Genomic DNA, 21,790 nt, shown 5'->3' with positions numbered 1-21,790 from the left:
GGGGGTTTTGGGCGAGGGTCGTGACACAAACCCTGACCCTGTCAAGACAAGCTGTCCCTAGGAAGAATGGTGGTTTAATCACCAAATCCGTGAGGTGCTCCTACAGTAACAAACCTAGTGCTGGATAACTGAAAACAAAGTCCCAAACATACAGAACATGTGGGACCTCATGATTCCATTGTGCCGAATAGGGGCTATTAATAATTCAAATTGTGTTCACATTAGCTTATTAGAACATCAATCTGGTCATGAGATGTCCCATGAGCCTATGGTCGACCGGTTTCGATGACCATTTTTGTTGGGGTCATCATCTTCAGGACCAGATTTGTCTTGGGAATCATTCCATGCAAGCATGCAAGGTCCACGGGAGCAGGTCTGGTGCACACTCCTTCCTCAGAGCTAGAGCTAGTAAAGGACTCTGGGTGGTGGAAATCTCAATTTAGGCGTGGTACGCGGTGCAGGGACCTTGCTTCACGTGTTATCTTGCGTGCGCATTATTGTGTAGGGCTTTCTCAGCACTGTGTAGTAAGTCTGTGGCTGGAACTCCCAGCAACAGACTTACTGCACGGTGCTGAGGCAGCCCTACACAATCAGCTTGTGAACGCTGTAGATACAAGGGAAAAAAAGCAAGCCATTCCCCGAGCGTTCCTCATGTCTCAATAATGAGCACGTAAGACACCATGTGAAGCGAGGTCCTTACACCGCGTACCACGCCTAAATTGTGATTTCCCTCCCCCCTCCATAGATTTGCTGCCACCACCGCCATCAGATTGGTGAATACCCTTGTGGTGAAGTTCAGCCTGAATGGCAGTACTCGAAAGAGATAGTGAAAACTGCCAACAGCGAATCTCAGGTATTTTCTGTGCTTGAGATGTATCAGCACATGAAAATAAGCATCCTGAAGATCCAATGACGCCATACAATACTGGAGCTCAAAGGCCTGGAGAATCTGCAAAAGAGTGACCATTTTGAACTTGTCCTTCCTGAGGAACTTGTTCAAGCATCTCCAGTCCAGGATGGGTTACAACTCTCCATCCTTTTTCGGGATCAGAAAATAAGGAGAGTACCAGCCCTGATTTCTTTCCGCTACAGGTACCTGTTTGATTGCACCATTCTCCAACAGTGTCTGAACTTCCTGTAGGTGGAGCGGATCTGGCACGTGGCATCCTTCTCGTCCTGAACAATGCTCATAAAACCATCCCTTTCATCACCCTCTGGGATGTGTTCCGATGCCATGACAATTAACTCCCACAAAGTGTAGGTAAACTTTGCCAGTGCACAAGTTGCATTGGCTGCCTTCAGTGCCATACTCCCTGAAGAAAACATTTTCTTTCCAATAGCATCAAGTCTTTTATCCTCCCTGTTTGGAGGAATCGTGGGATAGGCTGCTCCCTTAAAAGCAGCAGTGGCTGCTTGAACAACAAGGCTTTGAGGACTTCAATATTTCGAAAGAAACTCTGGATACATTGATGAGTGTCTGTATTTCTTAGTGAAGTCCTTGTGGACTGCAGGAACGGTGTCTGGACTTTTCCAATTCTCCAAGACCCTATTCTTGACTGCAGTAAGAAAAAGAAGGACTGGGTCCTTAGGTGGCCTCTTATCCTAGATATCAGTCAAGTCATCTTGTTCATACTCAACAGATCTATCCCCAAGCCCAGGTCTTCTATAACCTTTGCCATTACTGATCTAGCATGTCCTGAGCCTTCAGGCTGCCAAAATCGACTTCTGGGGAAGTATCCAGACCACTGGCATCCTTAAGGGTGTCCACAAGGTCCCTCATTCTTGATTCCTGGGATGTCAGCTCTTCTGGAACACCAGGAGTGATGTATTGCTGGCCAAAACCATAATTAGTGCTTTTCTCCTCCTCATAAATAGAGGCCATAGACTTAAAAAAGTCTTTTGTCTGGTGGTTTGTAAACCTTCGATGGTTCAGAAAAGAAGGTTGAGGACCCCGACTCCGACGTCAATGAGCTCAACTTCGATGTCTTCGACAGTGTCGAGTGGGTCATAGGAGAAGTATCCTTTTGAAGCGTTGAGGCCGTGAGAGGAGCACAAGCTACTTTCGAGGTCTTCGAATCCTTCAACAACCTACTGTCCGGGCTGTTGGGCGTGCGATCAGCGCTTTTCATCAACGCCCTGTCGGCCTTTGGCACGATGGAGTTGGGAGTCTCTAACGACTCATCCAAAGTGGCTGACGTCGCTGCCTTCTCAAAAACTTCCAACAGTTGCAGGCAGAAGTTTTCCAGCTCTGCTTTACTAGGTCCCTTCTTTGGAAAGCTTAGCTGTTTTCCATCCGGAGAGGAATCCGTAGAGGATGATCTGGAGCGATGAAGCCTTTTCCTAGATCTGCTCAATGATGATGAAGAGGAATGACACAAACGCTTAGCGTGCTTACCATGCCTCTTTGCCTGGTGTGGCGATCTCTCCCTTTGGCCCTTAGCTTCGGATGATTTTTTTTGTGCAGGATACAGAAGACCACTTTGGGGACGTTTTTCCCAAACCAAGTTTCCCTTTCCTCTCCTTTAAAGCTTTTCCAGTCATATACTGGCACAAGCCACAATCGTCGACGATGTGCCCCGGCCCCGGGCCCCAGAGACATACCGATGAGGATTGGTTATAGACATCTTAGCCGATCACTTGGCACATCTCTTGAAGCGCGTTTTCAGGGTATGAGTTGACATTTTTTAGATAAACTCGCAAACTACGCAGTTATTGAACACGTCGAGGCGAAGAACCGTTTTGAGCAGCTTTGCGGAAAAACGTAACCGAGGCAACGGGCACGGTGCATGCTTTTTTATACCAGTGTCAAAGTCATACTTGAGGAGGTCGGAGGCCCTCAAAGGACACAAGGTAGACGATGACGCACAGCACCCTCTGCTGAGAAAACTTTCCGAGCTGCAAGCAGGATATCAAAGTATATCAAAGATGATGAATAGGAGGGAGGACAAAATTCATTTGAAACTATTTTACAGGCTTCCCAAGCACAAAGGCTATTCATGCACTAAGGGGTGTAGAGAGATTATCCCATCTGTTTTCAGTGTTAAATTCATACACAGGGAAAGCAAACACTCTCCGCTCAGTGCAAGGAGCCTCAGGGAGGATTCTAAAATCCAAACTGATGGACAGGCTAGATATAAGCTTGGTCCCACACCATGAACCCAAAACAACTCCATGTGCACGCTGGGAAGTCAGCCAATCCCAGACCTCATAAAATCGCCACTCACATGTGACAACCCTCAGTTAAAAGCACACTTAAGGGGAGGAGAAACAGGCTATAAATGCAACCAGCCCAGTTTGCAGACTGTGGGTTGTGGAGCAAGAGGCTCGTGTTCGGAGAAAGCTGAAGCCTGGAGAGCAATGGAGAAGGGGGTGAATGGACATACAGAGAGAGAGGGCGCCACAAGGGGGAGTGGTGAGATCAGAATGGAGGATGGTGGCGGTAGTAACAGGATTGGCATAGTTGTTAACTGCAAAGGACGACTTGGCTAAGGAGGCGGTAGTGGGAGAGTTAGAGAAGGGTCTACTTGGTAAAGAAGAGGTGGGAGTGAAAAGAAAAGCCTGTTGAGGTAGGGTGAGGTAGAAAAAAACAAAAAGAGAAGTTCAACTTAGTAGACGAGGTGGTGTTGAGAACAATGCTAGATGGTAATGAGGAGGTGGCAGTGGTCGAAGTGTACGAAAAGAAGTAGTGGAACTATGTTCCCTACTGGCCTGCACAGCTCTGCCACGCCCCCTCCGATGCAGAATAAAAAACCCAAAAGACATGCACCTGATGTTTAAGGGAACGTCCAGTGCAGTGCAATGAAAATGCAAGTTTCAACTTCTTCCTACACTTTTATTTTAAAACGAAACCGTTCCGGAACGTTTTTAAAAAAAAAAAAAAGTATAGGAACGGTAAAACGTAATTAAAAGAAGTAGAGGAGCATCGCTCCCGCCCACTGCGACCACTGGGAGGTGGTAGCAACAAGAGCAACCTGAGAGGGTAGAGAGGAGGGAAGAACAACCAAGGTGGTAGCCAGGATGTGGTTGTCATATGTACTGGCCAGAGTGGTTGTGAGAAGACAGTGACGGCTGAGGAGGAGTTAACCACAGAAATAAAGGAGGTGGTGAGGAGATTGGAATAGAGACACCACAATGTGAGGTGGGCAAGGAGTTTTGGAGTGAGGAAATGCAGAGCAAATAACATTTGGTGAATGAGAGGTGGAGGTGGTAGGAGAGGGCAACTGACCAGAAACACAGGGCTTTATTTAAGAGCTCATCTGTGAGCCAGAGTATGGAAATAAAACAAGCCAGCCAGGGAGGGGATGTTCCAGAGTGCAATGAAAGTATTGCTTTAGGAGTCCCTAGGCAGTTGTGGGGAGGAGTTTCTGGCTGGGGTCCATGAGCGTAGCATTAGCTTACAGAGGAAGCAGGCAGGGACTACTAGAAAGAAACTAAGTAGGGAGTGATCCTTCTGTCCCTTTCCTGGCTGACCCCCATGTTATCATCAAAAAGACGCAGAGAATCCTGCAAGCTTTTAAGACTGATTTAGTCATGGGATAGGGGGCCTCAATAAGCCTGCACCTAGAGCAATAGCAAAGACGGGGTTTGGGAACCCCATGAGCTACAACGCCAGAGGAGGCTGGTAGGTGAAACCTTGGCATCCTTCTTGATTCCAGGTGTCATAGGTGACAAAGTGCAGGAAATTGGCTGCTGACCTGGCATTCAGATAACTGTAGTGTGTGTGACCGTAAGGAGGAGGTCCACAGAGTTCTCCTTAATAACTTCAATTTTATTTTCACAGTAATTGCATTTTTTTTTAAAAGTCATAGAGACCCTTGTCGGACACTGATGATTAATGAGATAAAACTGGGCCGGGAAGATGGTTCAGAGGCAACACATTTGTCTTGGAAGCAGGAGCAGTACAGGTTTGAATCCCGGTCCCGTGCTTAGGGCCTGGTCTCTGCTATTAGGTGTGTAATAAAAACATTAATTAATACACCTGCAGAAGGAATTATGAAAATGAACGCTTTCACACGAAGGCACACATGCCATTGAATCAAGGTCTGTATTGGGGACAGCCCTCCTCTCTGGAAATGTATAAAAACACACACCAATTCCTATGTGTTACATCAGGCAAGTATGCCACAACTGCCCTCTCTGTGTTTACCTCAGCCTGCGAAAGCTGTTCCTTCAATTTTTCTACTTCTTCCCGTAGCTCTCTGATCACTCTGGCATTTGGGTCTTCGTTTACCACTGCATGATTCACAATCCTCTTGGCACGGTCAGCATACCTTAAGGTGGACAGTGTTTCCTCATAGTTGTCAGCAGCTGGGCTGATAGTGGCGATCATTGCAGTTTTGCTGTTGCCTCCCAAGTTGTCCTGTAAACCCAATTGTCAGAATGTGTGAGAAAAGAATAGGTACAAAGTCAAAGCAAGACTGACCCCTGATTTATGCAAACGAAACAAAAATGTGGACATTGAGAAATCTAGTTGTTTCATTCTCTGGGCAGTTGTATTTTGTCCATTATCTATGGTTCTCAATTGGAAGGTCCTGCTTGAACTCTCAGCGGAGATCAGAGATTTGATGAACATGATCACTGAATTGCCACTGTTGAGATGGCCCTGCCAGAAATGCCTCTTACCTGACTGGGAGGGCTCCACCACAAAGCTGTAAAAGGAAATGAGATGTCACAGTTGCAACAGGTATGATTTGCGCTTACTGTCCGCCCTCACCACTTTCTTGCCAGCAGCATTTTACTGACCCATCCCAACAAACTGAACCAACCTAGACAGATGCTGGAGGACCTGGCCTGTGTTTGACATTATGAGGAGTATATGGCCCTCCTTGTTCAGCAGCCCCACTATCTAACCCAGCAACAGAGTTCAAGCTGCTAGGCCAACTGCAACCTACATTAACATTCAAAGAACACAACATGTTTATGCACCTCAGTGGAGGATATGTATCAAACATGCAGGCTGCATATGAATGGAGGCTTCTAGCAAGCGGTTCGGTTTTCAATATTCTATTTCTAAAATGAGTTGCTGAAATTGAAACAGTTCCTGGAGTATTAAATGTATTAACAATTTAACAGATTTCCATTCATGTATCTTTGCAGCTGCATACATAACCTCTGGACAAATATCTACTGGATCTTTTTTGATCGTCTATCCATAATAAAAGCAATGCAGTACAGTGCCTTTTTGTCTGTTTCCTGGCTCTGCCCAGCTGTAAAAGACTGCATAAAGATAAACTGAAGCAGGTACATTTACAGTAAAAAGACAATGCTAAAAAACTCAAATACATGGCGATGTACACGGTTTGCCATAATTAAAAAAACACATTCATAATAAAAGATCCCAGCATAAAATAAAAACAAGCACATTAATGTAAACGGGTAATCTTACCTACAAGCACGTAAAGCAATAGTTTGTGAATGCAAAACTCAAAACTAAAATATCACGACTCCTAAGCACAGACCAATGTTTTACCTTGAGCAGCCATGTGAGCACAGAATCCCTGTAAGGCACAAATTTGTTTTTTCCCTTTCCAGCACATTGGTCCGCCAGTGATGAAATGACCAAGCCCAGTGTTGTGAGGGACCTATGAATAAGAACAAAAAAAGGTGTGTGAAGGATGAAACCTGAAGCCTATCACCAGCACGTTTTATTACATCTGAGAGGGAGTGATACACAGCAACGTAGAAACAAAGTATGATTCAAATTAAATTAACATAATTATGTCAGAGAAGACAGATAAAGCATTAACTCAGGGGCCGGGAAATAGTGAAACTAGAGAAGCTGAGATTTAAAAGCCATTACTATCACATCTATTTCAAATGGCAGAGAATATAAATCAAAGAGGGGTGAAGGATAGCAAAGGAAACCTATAACCAGTGAGCAGCAGTGTTACATTTGCAAAGCATAAAGCCATCAAGAGCATGCTCATATAGATGAAGCAACTATAAAATGCCAAATATTGACTCTGACTTGTATGTTGACATATTTGAAAATATTGTGCACATCATTACCCGTTTATGCAATGGCCAACTAAAAAGTACATTGTTCTCACTTAGCAGATCATTTCAAGTTTCCATAATGCTGAGCTGGTACACCATGACCAGTTTGCAGCATACCCACTTTATACATGATTGTTAATTTGCATTATACCCACTTAGCACATCATTGTCAATTTCTGGTATGCTTTGCTAGCATATGTGACAAGGTCAGTAATCTGACATTGTCAAGAGAAGGGAGGGAACGCTCTCAGCCTGGGATGGGAGGCCCACAAGGGCTTAAGCCTGAGCCATTCCTACCCATGGGGCAGAAGGTGGCAGCTGAAAGGGACTCCATTCCTGTCCTTCCCCAAGTGCCTGTATGTGTAGAAACACTACCACTGTGGATCACCCGATACCTCCTGAACACATTGCTGGCTAGTTTCTTTGTATGCCTTTCAGATCACCACAGTATACCACCATGAACTGGGTATCCCTATGACCCCCCCAAGATCTGAAAATTGGAAGCTTACCCAGGGAGTAGAACAATGAGACATTGATGAAAATATTAAGGCTATAAAAACTGGGATTGTATTTGGAATGGAAACCTTGGAATATACTGGAATTCTCAAACTGCAACTGTGCTGGGATTATAAAACTAAAGATTCTGGGAATGTCAAACACTTTGCCACAGTATTCCAGCACACACAAATCCAGTATACCTATAGTATATACTGCAACAGTATATGCAGGTTTCTATCCAATCCTGACATGCTGCAGTCTTATGTTCATTGGTTAAAAGGTAACAAAGCATGATGCGCAGGAGCTGGCAGCAGCACATTTGCATCAATAGTCACCCAATAAGTGGGAGCTTCCTCTGGAGAATAAGGAGCTGGTACAGTGCGTGGTGTGCTGCAAATCTCACAGCTAAGGGAGCTGAAAACTATAACATTTGTTTGGTATATATTCCTATTATGTTTGAAATGACGCCAACTAATGTGCCCTTGCACACAAACACTCCGTTAATGTCACGCAGACGTATGTGTATAGCAATAGTTGAACTGGGAACTGAAGAGTAGGTCCTGTCATGCTTATGTTAACTTAATCAGCATTTTATATACTACAAGCAAGATCTAATTATCTTTTAGATCCCAGGCAGATCATGTGAAAAAACACTCCTCTCTTGGAGCCAAGAATTGAGGGCAGGCATTGCAGATCAGGATGCTCAGAATGATCCTTTGAATACTCGATGTGAAGAATCAGATCAAGCTCATGAAGGCCATGATGCTTCCTTGGGTAGATTGGTGCAATGTAAAATATTTAGTGGCAAATAAACCGAAATTTAAAACTATGCAGCATCGACACTGAAGAGTATATATGACCCTAAAAAGCCAGACCACATCACAGCAGACCTGCAAGAGCTCCACTTGTTCACAGTAGAGCAAGTAATGAAGTTCAAAATCCTATGCACATTCTACAAAGCATTCAACAGTAATTAATGTTGTGGTCTGGGAAGCATCAGAACATTTACTACACACAATGTAAGGTTCAAAAGCTTTTTACGGGGTAGGACCGGATGGGTAAACACCTAAGCATAATTGAGAGAATAATGGAACAGAATGGCCTACTTGGTTCAGCTATGAAAAGAACAAGAGGGGACAGAACACCAGTCTAGTGGGGGAATTATGTCTACAAATCTGTAAACTGATCCAGACCCTTCCTACAAAGGACCTTCAACCTTGTCCAAGTCAATCTAACTGCTATGTTTCAGGGAACATGGGTTGGGTGAATATCTACCGTACCAAGGGGAATACTATCGTATTCTCTGGTTGATAGTGTCAGGATGGAGGGGATAAAGAAAAGAGTGTAAAGCAGAACTCTAATAGGACCTTAGTGTCAGGATCAGTTTTTCTAGTCTAAGCAAAATAGAGCTCAGGACCACAGAACCCTCTTCTTGGTTCTCTTCAAGTCATTCATCACCCCAGGCTGTTTAAAGCATGTGTCTTTCGCTGCATCTTCTTTTTTTTGAAGTGGCACAGTCGTTACCGTCTTTTCCTGGATCGCCTTCCAATGCTGCTTGGATATGTGATCTTTTATGGAATGTTTCCCACCCTGCCGGGTGCTTGTTAAACTAAAGTTATTCTCACCCACCAGCAAAGGGTCACCTTCCAGGGCTTGAGTTCACAATAGATTCAGTCTTTCGCTATGCCATGCTGTGAACCCACAACAGGCTCAATCACTCCCCTAGTCTGGCTGAGGCGAAGGACTGGGATATAGCCCTTACTAAGCTAAGAGCAATCAAATCCCGTTACTCTCCGATATTGGTCAGGGTACAAGTTACTGCATTCAGCAGGCTGATAAGCTCTCTCTCTTTTTCTTTTTAATACCTCCACAACAGCTGATGATCGCCCCCAGAAAAACTTCAGATTTCTCTCAGGGGTTCTTGCTCTTCCCTTCAGTCTGGTTCTCTCCATAGGTATGTCTCCCTCTCAGTGATCACAGTGTTTGGTTCTCTTCCAGAAATGTGGCTCTCTCACTTTTCAAGGGATAGTGTAACCTTCTCATGATAAAGAGATAGTGGTGCCCTTGAATCATCAGTCTGTCTAGGCCCCTGGACTCTTTGACTAATCTCTGCACTTACTACTATTGCTTCCCATCTGTCAGAATAAGAGAAAAGAGTCCCCATTATGCTGCCAAAACCAGATGCTGCCCCCCCTCAATTGTCTGCGGTAGTTATTTTCCTTTCCCCCCTGATTGGTACTGGGTGTATCTCGCCTCTTTTTCCAGAGAGCGGGAAGCAGAGGATCTTTCAAAAGTAATGGAGGGATTCTTTGTTGAATACTGGAGCTGAGGGGAAGGGGGTTCTCTGCAGCTTGGATAGGTGTAAGGATGTGTGGGAGTACTCTGGGGCAACCCTGATATACCGCCTCCTGGTGTCTTAGTTTCCATGTAGGTCGATGGGACTAGTACACCAGACAACTTTCCCTGCAGATTTCAGGCTAGTCTGGGCAATGAGTCGGGCTGGAATCTTGAGTGAGTCTCCCCAAAGTTTGGGAGTCCCATATTCCTGGATCAGCATCTCAGGGCACTTGACTATGACTGTATGTACTAACATCTCTTGGTTGCGTCCCCGGTCTATATATTGGTTGCATGGGCTAGAAAGACCTGACCTCTGAGTAGATTGAGGACTGTGGGGATTCTGTTGGATCCACCATTCACAACCTTCAGAGTTTTCATTCTTTACTGGTGGCTTTGCCCGGGTGCAGTCTCACAAGATCCTTGCCAACTGGTCTATACAAAGTGGCTGCCACAATGATCATTATAGCTATAGAAGCTCCGCTGCCCGCCTAGGTAAACATAAAAGCTCAGCAAAACGGATGGAAGACAAGATAGCCACACTTTACAAAACAATTCACAATTGCCGAACGAAAGTACTAATTTTGAAACTATATTGCCTTCAACCACCACAATTAACATGCAAGAAACAGCAGGTTCCTTATAAGGTTCTATATCCAAAACACCTGCCGCATAGACAATAAGGGGATAAGCAGTCAGTTTAACATATGAGGCAGCAAGGGAGGCCTCAGTGCATTAATTTATAAAATGCCAATTTTTCAGAACATGCTTCATTTAAACGCCTCCTTACTGCAGCGCAACAGGGTCCTTTGCTCACAGAACAAATCACAAATTGAAGGATGGCAAGCGAGCGCAGCTGGGGGGTTCCTCTGGCTCGTGTTTCCTGAGCAAGTTAATTTTTGGATTAAAACACTGCCCAAAACTGATTTACAAGCCTACAATACAAGGCGAGGCCAGGCCGTCAAGAAGACAGAATATTTGTTTGCTCTGCACTCCATCTACATTTTGCTTCAGAAGGAGAAGGGATGGACTTCCTTGATCAGCAGAATTATTAATGGAAATCAGTAGCAACTGCAGAAAAGTGAACTCCCTCTGGAGAACCTGAATGATGTGATCTGGGGACTCCTCAGCCGGCAAACTGCAAGACAGCATAGAGCCCATTGTAGTCTTTTCCCCTTTCTACTCTCTACATCCTTTCACTTTCGTTTCTTCTTTCTCCTTCCCCCATACCACTGTAACTCCCTGTGTCCCAATGCCAAAAACACAACTGCCATCCATTCCTTCAAATTGTTTACTTGAGTTATACCTCGTAAACTAGAAAGGAGACCCCTTAACCTACCAGAACATTTATCCCCCTAGCTACTGCACAGAAAACACCTCTGAATACAGGCATCTATACATGCCCTGCCCCTCGGACTGCTCTCCATCATGTGCCTTATCTTGTCCACTGGTTTGTGTACTGCGCCATTGTTCATAGCCAAACGGTCAAATTAACATCATCTTTCCCTCTTTGCACAGCACCCCTTTCTAAGAATTGCTACAAATTCAGGTCTGTACTTCTGTAGGTGTTTCTGGGCGAAACACCCTGTACTCTCAATTAATAAATGCCATACAATAAATACACAATAGCCAATTGCAAACCTCAGCAATGCCCCAATATTTGCTTATGTCACAGGGTTTCACGTCTACAGGATTTGAAAGAGGGGCGTAGGCTTAGTTAGTGGGGAGGGGAGAAAAAAGGCAATATAGCTTTGCTCATTTATCAATTAGTGCAGTTGGTAAGAACCTGGTGTGCAGGTCTATTTCTGTGTATTTTGAGTTGAGGCATGTGTGTCCAGCCTGGAGCATTTATGCCTGTGGTGCTAAAATGCATGGCATCTGGGACTGTGAATTTGGTTCCAGAATGTACTTTTCTGATGTGCGATGTCTGTAGGGAAGTTATTGAATTGCTCGGAGTGACTTAATTGTAATGGGTGCAGTTTGTTTGAACATAGCGGCTGAGAATCTTGGTGCAGGGGTGGGGCATAGAGGATATTTCAATGGGGGACTTTGCGAATCAATCCAGCGTGGTGGTGGCAGGGACATTTCAGTCGATGTAGTGCTGAGGCGAAGCCTTGGGAGTCGCGCCGTTTCAGTAGACTAATTGTGAGACGTCTTGAGGCACGCTGGTGTCTATGGCAAAGGGAGACAATGTACCGAGAATGGTCCTGTATCAGACTGTAGCAATACATGGAAATAGGGAAGACATAAGGAGCTGCCTGACGAGAATACTAAGTGAATAGAGGGTGACAGAGGAGCACACACAATAGGGAGATCCCAGAAATCTGTCACTGAGGGCAGAGTTCTAGTGGGGTATTTAGGAGCAACCTAAAAGTTCAGTGTGTGATATTTAGGAGCAAATTACACCAATTGAAGTTGGTCACCTGTAGCCAAATCACAGTAGGGTATGAAATGCATTGGGACAGCTAGGAGCAAAATCAGCATAGGGCACAAAATACATTGGGTCACCTTGGGCAAAATTACATTAGGGCAGGCATCACATTTGGATATCTAGGAGCAAATCAAATCTGGGCACAAATGATGGTGTGTAGCGCATTGTTCTGAATTACAGTAGGGAAAGAGAGGAGTGAAAAGGTGAACAAAGGAGTAGGTAGCATGAACGCAGGAACAATGAAGTGTAATCGCCGCAGGATTTAATTGCAATATGAATACTAGGCTCAAATAATGTGGGCATAATCCTGTTGGCAATAGATTTTTCTTTAGTATAGGCCCTTTTATTTTTACAACGCCACAAGGACTGCCTTATTTTTCATTTGATGGTCGAAGCTTGCTCCCATCTAAGATGTAGGTTTAGATTAGGCATTTTTGCACCCGGCATTTACAGTTTAATAAACACACTTGAACTGTGATCACTTGTGTCTGTCTTTACTGTTGCCACCATGAGTTCCTTACATCAGTCACTCATCTTAGATGACTTGTCCTATTGCAGGTGCTAACATTAATAACAGTTTTTTTGTTATTGGTAAAGCACTGTAAATAAATTAATGAGATGGTACAATATTTGAAATTATGACAAATACAAGGCAGTATAGAATAGTAAGTAATAGAAACGACAAAATAAGCCAGAAGAAGAATAAACAGTAAATATGAGGCCTGAAAAATAGAGAAATTTGCAAGACAATTGAATAAAAACGAAAACCATACATTAAAAGCAAGAACATTCAGGAGGAACAGATGGAACAATGGAGAAGAGAACATCTGAGGATGTAACCGGCAATCAGGCCAAGAGGGGTAAGATGGTAAAGTCTTGATGTTAGAAAAAGTGCTAATTGTCCTTGTGGGCGAGTGTGCTTATCGCACACTCTAATCCCTAGCTTGACCTCTGCTAGCAAAATAATGAAAGGGTCCAATATAGCATCTGAGATAACACAGGTAGACTCCCGTTTTACCTCAGTTTGGAACAATCCCTCATTATCAATTAACAAACAGACCTTTTCGTGCATGGCCCGATCAATCTCCTCGGATTTGCAGAACATCAGGACAAATATGGTCTCCCTCCAACTGAACTTAGCAACTATATGAAGCTCTGTAAAATAAGCTCAAAATACAAAACAAACTCTCAAAAAGCAGACAGATACAATAGAGACAACATTAAATTGTCCAGCTCACTTAACAAGGTCAGTGTTGTTTTTTTTTTTTTTTACAAAAGGAACACTCTCTTAATTACAATCACATTAACCTGAATCCGGAAGTCACTAGGAAACGGGAAGAAGCTCTGGGCACTGAACTGGAAATAAACCAATGGCAACACATTTTCAGAAGGCTAGGGAAAGCTTCCAGATCAGCCAGTAAAACAAGCCCATTTCTTTGTCTTTCAAAGGGCACTATGGACCCCACAAAAATTACACAAGGCCAAAATGTGGGACAGTCCACCATGCTGGAGATGCAAAGATACACAACTACTAGGCTCAATGGAGCATATGCTTTTCTCATGTTCTCAACTTTCTGTATTCTGGGAGAAGGTTACTAAAAATATTTTTAAATATTCTTCAAATTGGTTCTATCCATTCATTGAAAGACCTTTGTAACAAATCATTAATTACCAATGTTAAAGCAAGACTCTTAATACTAAGCAAATCTCTCTACTAGATTCTCTTCTAGCAGCAGCCATTCAATGCATCACCGCTATATGGAAGAATAATGACCCGCCAGACATCTGGAATCCTCTAGAGAATTACTTATGAAAGTTCCTCCATGACTCCAAACCCAATAACACATTCCAAGAAGTCCGCAAACCTCTAACTTAAAACCAGTCATAGCCCCATCTAGAGACACCATGCCAGCTCGAACTAATGCAACCTTCTCTAGAATTTAAGCTACGTCATGACATCTCCCAGCTGGGAGATGCTCAATGCTGCACCCCCTGGCACATTAGCCACAGGGTTCTTAAGGCTACACTCTTCCAGTCAAATGCACAACAGGGACCCTATCTATACATCAAACACCATCACCACCTCAGAAGAACCTTTCAGAGTCTTGGACTCTGCCCAAGTTATGCTCGACATACTCAGCAATGCTTTTTTTTTTAATGTGGTCACGGATGGGGATGTCGTGTCAAGATTCACTTCTAAGTCTCCACGTGGAAATTCGGGGCCTAGGGGGCACGTACTGCCATTGCAGTCAGAGGGGCACATGATCTGACAGTACCCTGCCTCTGTACCTGGCGAGTGTGAATCTATCAGCAATCTCCTGACCAATAAAAAAGTAATCAATCCTAGCGTGGACAGCATGTGGAGCGTAGAGATGGGAAAAGTGCTTGGTGTCTGGGTGCAGTGTTCTCTAGATGTCTACCAGGCTAAATATTGTCAGGAGCGTCTGTAGAGGCTTAGCCGTTGGGGCAGGTCTACAATGTCTGGTGTCAGATCTATCCAATACTGGGTTTAGAGTACAATTAAAATCGCACCCCCATATAACATTGCTGTTCCTGTAGGGGCTAAGCCTTGGGTATAGCGTTTGGAAAATCCCTGCAGCATTATGGTTGGGGGCGTATGTATTAAACAAACATATCTAGGTGTTCCAGGAGCCCTTGTACCAGCACCATTCTGCCTTTGTTGTCAGTCTTAACCTGTGTGACCCTAAAGGGTACCGTGGACACTATCCAGATCAGGACCCCTCTGGCGTATGCAGAGTATGAGGAACCGAACACCCGCCCACTCCATCTACTGGACAACAGAGCTCGTTTATCTGCCGTTTAGTGTGTCTCCTGCAGCAACGCAAATTCAATTTTACAACTCCTCAGGTAGGAAAAAACTCAATTTCTTTTCACATAATTGTTCAAGCCCCTGACATTCCAGGTAAGCACGTTTACAGTACTAGCCATTCACATTTGTGTACTTTGGAATGGACCCCCCACCATAGACCAAATAGGCGTCCTGCGTATACAGAACAAAAACTTTATCTAGATTCTCCACTGGGCATTCGTACAGGCGAACCATGAACGACAGTAACTTTCCCACTTTTGGCCACTGAAAATTGACCTCGGCTCTTCTGTACATGGAAGGTATAGTCGGGGTACACCGCTAGGTCTGTGGAGGCTCTGCGTAGTGTACCTCCTTGTCTGGAGTAAGAACTGATCTTTTCTCGGTCCTTGTAGTTCAGAACCCTTGCCATTATGGGCCTTGGGGGGAGGTGGGAGCGTGGGGTGTTTCCGGAGGCGGCCTTCTGGTGAGGGCGTTGTAAGCAAGTTCAATGGTGAAGCCTTGAGTGAGGTTTCCTGGTCCAATTTCTTGTAGGAACAAGTTCTCCACGTACATAGTGGGGTCGCTGCCTTCCTCGCCCTCTGGCAGGCCAATCATACGCACATTGTTTCTGCATCCTCCATTCTGTTTTCAAGTAAGATGACTTTCTGCATTAGGATATGGACATCAGTGCTTGTTTTCTGGTGCCCCTCTGTGTTTTCTTTCAGTTGGGTTTCCAGATTTCTGGTCCGCTCCACCAGGTTTCTAACATCCTGACGTAACCGAACCACGTCTATCTTGACAGCTTCTATTTGAGTGCCCAGTGTGACTTTTAGGTCTGCAATAGCCAACATCACTTGATTGTGCATCTCTATGGCCTCCCACTCCTTCTCTTGTGATGACGGCATGTGCCCAGCAGGCGTTAGCCGTGGGCTTCTAGCAAAAGCGTCCAGTGTCTTCTGGGTGGCTCTCAATTTGACAGCTTTCGAAGGCATCCAGGCTTTCTTATGTGGTCCAGTAGAAGAAACAAGTGTTATGAGCCTTGCATCCCACTCCGAGGTACTCAAAGATATGCCAAGACTCAGCCCTTCTAATGATTTGACCCACAAGGTAACCCTGTATCTGTGGGGCTGCTTCTGATGTGCTGTGAGTCTCTCAGAAGAACCCAGTGTCTTTTTCCCTTCCATCTACACCGCAGGTATCGCTGTGTTGCACTGTTACAGATTTCAGCAATGAGCGCACTTGTCCTCCCTGGGGCTGTTAGTCCTAACCCACCGGTAATCGGCAGTGGCACCACAGTCTTCTTTGGAGCTGTAGGGTACAGTGCCCACCCTCCGTTATTCCACCGGGCTGCAAAGCTACTTTTCGTCAGCCAAGTGGGGTTGTCCTGAAGTACCGCCCAAGTCAATGTATACCCCAAGGACCCACACCTACCTCCCAGCCACCACTCTTGAAGGCCCCAGGCGTCCCTCACAACAGATGTACAACCTCCCAGTACAGGGAGGCTCGGGCACCGATCCACTCCCCTTTTGTCAGGCGCTTTCTCTGAACTGCCAGGGTGGCCCAACACGCAGACCCCGCCGGATCCGCTGCACACTGTTAGCAGGCCATAACAGGCAGCCCAGCTGTTAGTCAGGCCCTTAGTTGATCTCCCATGCAGCCTTTTCACAGAGGGCCAGGCATCCACTTTGTGTTGGCAATAGCGTGGACCGCGGCCTATCGCCGCCCCAGCATCTGCAAACAAAATTGGTACTCAGGTGCGCATCAGTTGAAGTAGCCTGTGAAGCAGGGTGTGGGCTGTGCTCCCCTCTCCCAACTTTGCCTGTGCAGTTGCACAGCAACTGGGGGCCTTTGGGATCCTTCTCCGCCGGCTTCGATCCTCGCTGTCCCTCACTAGTCAAGTCCTCCTCCACCAGGCCCGCACCACGACTTTCGCCCACTCCGTACAGGCCGTCAGCTGTTTGTTGTCTAAGTGCACGCATGGTGCTGCCCCTTCAGCGAAAACAGGTGCCGCTGCCCGCGAGTTATGCTGTGCACGGCACCACACTCTGGGCCCGCCTGTCCCACGGAGCAAGGTCTGCAATATCTGCTCAGTAGCACGCCGTCGGAGTCACTTGTTTCCTTCACGGTCTGATCTTGGGGCTCTGCTGTTCTGCTGCAAGGTGAGCCAGGCAGTTGCATGGAAGTCACTGCCGCCGTGCAGAGTACCAAGCTCCTCCTCCACTCAGCGTCCTTCACAGTGTTTGGATCCGCGCCAGCCCAGTGCCAGTCGTCATCTTGCCTCCTCAACACTCTCAAACTCTGTCAAGCAGCGACCAGCTGGGGGCATCAGGCCATGCTAAACGACATAGGCGTGCTCCCCAAACGTTCACTCACAGCTCCATGGCAAGCCACGCCCCAGCCTTGTCCCTTACTTATATTTTATATATTGACCTACCTTGCCAGTTACGAGACTATGTAGCAATGCTAAATAAGAATGATGTTGGGCTGCAATTCACATACACAGCCAGTGCATCAGAAATCGATTTTCTAGACCTCGAGATCTATATTCAAGACAATCATATACAGACCAAAACATTAAGGAAAAGCACAGCAGTCAACTCCACTCGTCTTGCTACAAGTTGTCATCGCAGGCACACATTGGATAGCAGTCCTACAGGGGGATATCAGGGCACGAAGGAACTGTATCGAGACAGTGTTTGCCACAGGAATGTGAATTATAGAGGCAAAGATTACAGGAACGTGGATATATAACCTCATGTCTGACTAAAGCGATCAAGACAGCAAAGGAAGAATTTACTCAGACCTAAACCTGAAACAGAAAGCAATGAGGCAACCAAGATTAGGATGATCAGCAGGATTGACCTCAAACCATTTCTAGGGAATAAACTCAGCATTATATATACCAAAGCATTGGCCCTACGAACTAGAGTCGGTCCCTAGTGTATGATTAACAAGGAACCCAACATGGATGCCAGACTGGTGGAGAAGGCGGGACAGGAAAGGCTTTTAGAAATGTGCAACATGTTCGATGTGCCAATACGCCAGAGTAAAAACCAGTGAATTCATCAATAGCAGAACCAAACTTGTTGTTTATATAGTATGTGCTTGCCACAAGCTCTACATTGGAAGCATGACAAGGGAGCATTTGAACATCTTGTGGAGTCAGGACCCATAGCTGCCTCTTGCAACTCATTGGCAGGAGCACCACCAATTGGACGATAAAAAACAAATTGGATTTGTAGAAGTACTAAGAATGCTGAGTGGGAAGTGAGATAGTGACAGGGAGCTCAAATTGAATGGAAGTCAGGCTGATCTGCACATTGAGAACTATAACCAGTGGTTTGAACATGGATCATGAGATGCATGTTTTACTGTAATAACGGTCATGCTACACATGATACTAATTATGACTTTATTGTGTGTGTACATTAAGTTGCAATTGTTTATAAATTGATACAATTATAGCATAGTGGATCCTTATGCCAGAATATATTTTAACTAGGGGGTCTATGCCAATGCAATTATGAGAAATATTGCCACTTCAAGGTTTCTTAAAACTATTCATATTTACTATTTAGAAACTTAGTTTACATATGTACAATAGCATTTTCTCTGCCAAGACACAGAGATGTAATAGCACATTGATCTGATTACCTGCAATGTACATGCTAATGATCTTTAGGATGTGGCTACAAAGATGTGGTATTCATTCCAACTTCTTCTAGACTTCTAACATCTTGCACCCACTTACATTAGACAGACACACTTTTGCGCAATCATTCTAATTGTTTCATACGCACTTAGGCAGACGCAAGTCATCTTGTAGCATCATTCCCTTTCAGACCAAAATCATACAGACATGACACTGACACACATGTATTTATGCACTAAGTTTCTCAATACAATCTATACAGGAATCTCTCATTACGAACACACGGTATGGGTACTTATGATCATCAATCATGATGTTGCCACAGCAGAATTCACAGATAAAAGCCATCAGGGCATCTGCAACCCTGTCATGGTCATGAAGTTAGGGGCACAGGCATGCAGGGGTTGCATGCACAGCAGACTTGGGTGGACACTGTCCTGGGCCTTTGGCAGCAGGCTCATTAACAAAAGTAAACAAGAACATCCATTTAACACCAAGAATCTTTTATTATGGACATAGCACTTCAGATGTATTAACCTTGAACATTCCATCCATTAAGTAGGATGAATTAACCTTGAACATTCCATCCATTAAGCAACCCCCAGTGTATTCTTGGGTGTGGCTGCTAATGGATTGCCTTTGCACGTGCTCACTCTCTAGGAGTGGCAGGGTGTGGCTGGTAAGCCGGCTCTAATGGGCATGCCCACGATCTCAGCTATATAAACTGCCCCGATCCTCAAGACAGACGCTTCGTGTTATTCTGCACCTCTGTGCAGCGTAACGCTCACCGTCGCCTGGGATTCAACTTACCTGAAGAGATCCTGCCATCCACAATCATACTCACCATCCGGCGGATTCTGCTCTCACCTGAACACTTCCTTCTGGTACTGTGGCTCACCTGCAAACATCTTGCAGTGCAGTCATCTTCTTCCTGGCACTGCGGCTCACCTGCAAACATCTTGGAGCTCAGTCATCTTCTTCCTGGCCCAGCGACTCACCTGAAAGCATTTCGGAACGCAGACAGCATCATCTGGGCACTGCGGCACGACGCGCATCATCTGAACTCGGAGCATCTGCAACAGAAAGGCAAAAGATAAGGTTAGACACATAACAGAGATTTGTTAAAGGTGCACTGCCATTTAACTTCGTGCCTTACAAAAGCCATCACTCACCTGCTGCCAGATATTGCGGTCGCATCCATCTTCCGCTCAGCCACGTTCCGTGCCTCCACCGCCGCAGTAAGGCCGCATTTTCATCTATTGGGAGAAAACAGAGAAGAGCGTTATTCAGGGGAAAATGACAACGTTAAGAGCAAAAAACATCAAGAGACATTGAGAGAAAGCAGAAAAAGGGGAAAAGACAAGAGACGTTGCAAGAAAGCAGAAAGAGGAGCTTAGTCGCAGCAGGACTGGACTAATACTCAGGAATCAGTGAAGGAACTCGATTCCATTAACAAGCGCCCCTGCCAGAAGCAGCAGGACGGAGAGCTCCTCATTCACATTTACCAGGTGAGCCTTATGGGCCGGTACGTGCCCACTGAAATCGCACCTTGGGTCGAAGGGTTAGGGAGATACCATAGTCACCTATCAGCGCACTCACGTTTCCCCATATCCACACAGGAGCAATGCCACTGATTGTCGCCGCCCACAGCTGTTTCGGAGGGGACGAAACCTGAAGTGGGTGATCTAATTCCAGGGAGGGCTGCAACTGTGCCCAACACCTCCGCATAGACCAGGTGAGTGTAACAAGCCCTGAGGGTTTGGGGCGCATATCTGCATCATTCGCACAGCGTGTGATTTTCCATGTCACAGATTGTGATGTCACACGCATTACATGTGATGTCACAGGATATATAAACATTAGCCAATATGATGTTGAACACGGGATGACACAGCTGAAACAGCTTTCTTTATATAACTCAAGGTAAGGCAACCTGGATAATCCACATTTGTAAGGTGTGAGAAACCAAAAGGTGTCTCACCACTAGTCCCCGGGGATCTGTCATCCAGGTGGGCAGGACACGACCATCACTTTTGGATCCAGTTCCTGAGAGAGGACCAGTGTGGGAGGATCACCTGGGTGAGAGATCTTTGGGGAGTAGGACACCTGATGGTGAGATGCGGTATCCCCTTCCCTGTAACACCTTTACCCCATCCTCCCTGGTAGGATATTTAGGAACTCCACCCCCCCACTTTTACAACACAAACACTTTCTCAGGGACAGCCCCCTATAAGGGAAAACAGATTAACAACCATAGCCGTGTACCCGACATGTCAAAATACTATGGTCCGGCAATTATCGACAATCACTGACACCTAACTTCCATTACACTTCCGCACACGGATAAAAGGCTGAGCACGAGCGCACACTCGGAGGCAAAACACACGTGTAAACAGCAGTTCCAAGATGGCAGTTGAACGAGAGCATGAAGACGGCTAAGAAGAAGGGGACCGCAAGGAGGGACGTTCCCTTGACCAGGAACCATTGCTTTCATGAACCCTCGAGATTGGGTGAAGTGAAAATCACCCAATAAATTGTACATGTGAAATCTTAACTAGAAAGGAACTTTGATGTTTGTCGTGTTGCATCAGGCCATCTGAAAAAGAGACTTTGAATGGCAAACAGACTTTTGTACAGAAAGCCCTGATACTATGAATTGAACTGCACACTCATGCTAGAGAAGCCAGAGACTGTGCTAAGCTCGAGTATGCCGCTGTGTCCCGTGCTGAAAACGTGTTTGCTTGTTTTGTGCTTATACAATAAAAAGATACTGTTTCAAAGCGCCCACAGGGCAAGGGAGGGAGCAGGAGTGGGAAATACATTAAAATACATTAAAAACACAATATATAAGAGCAGTGGGCGGGGTAAAATGAAAACAGGCCAAACCTACTATGCCTCCTAACATATCATTTCTTGAACACTTTTCTTTTGCATAACATGGTCGGTCCGAGTAGAGGGCTTGCTTCAACATCTGTGCAGAGTCTGCCAACGCAGGTTCGAAACCTGACAAGGCCAAACTCAGCCTTTCATCCTTCAGAGGTCGATAAAGGAGCACCAGACAGCGTGGGTA

At 45.4% G+C, this 21,790-nt stretch overlaps 1 protein-coding gene across 5 annotated transcripts in view; it reads right to left on the bottom strand.

Annotated features, from left to right (window-relative positions):
* KIF13A (kinesin family member 13A) overlaps nt 1-21,790 on the bottom strand; it is a 2,203,773-nt gene that overhangs the window by 1,422,322 nt on the left and 759,661 nt on the right. For all 5 annotated transcript variants that reach the window (XM_069613597.1, XM_069613593.1, XM_069613596.1 and 2 more), the window contains 2 exons: nt 6,470-6,581; nt 5,147-5,359 (listed from right to left, as the gene is read on the bottom strand). In XM_069613597.1, coding sequence (XP_069469698.1) covers nt 5,147-5,359; nt 6,470-6,581 — 325 coding nt within the window. The remainder of the gene's footprint in view (nt 1-5,146; nt 5,360-6,469; nt 6,582-21,790) is intronic.

Source organism: Ambystoma mexicanum, chromosome 5p, assembly GCF_040938575.1.
Source record: "Ambystoma mexicanum isolate Mex_15411 chromosome 5p, UKY_AmexF1_1, whole genome shotgun sequence".
NCBI lineage: Eukaryota > Metazoa > Chordata > Amphibia > Caudata > Ambystomatidae > Ambystoma > Ambystoma mexicanum.
This window is presented reverse-complemented; position numbering and strand designations above follow the sequence as displayed.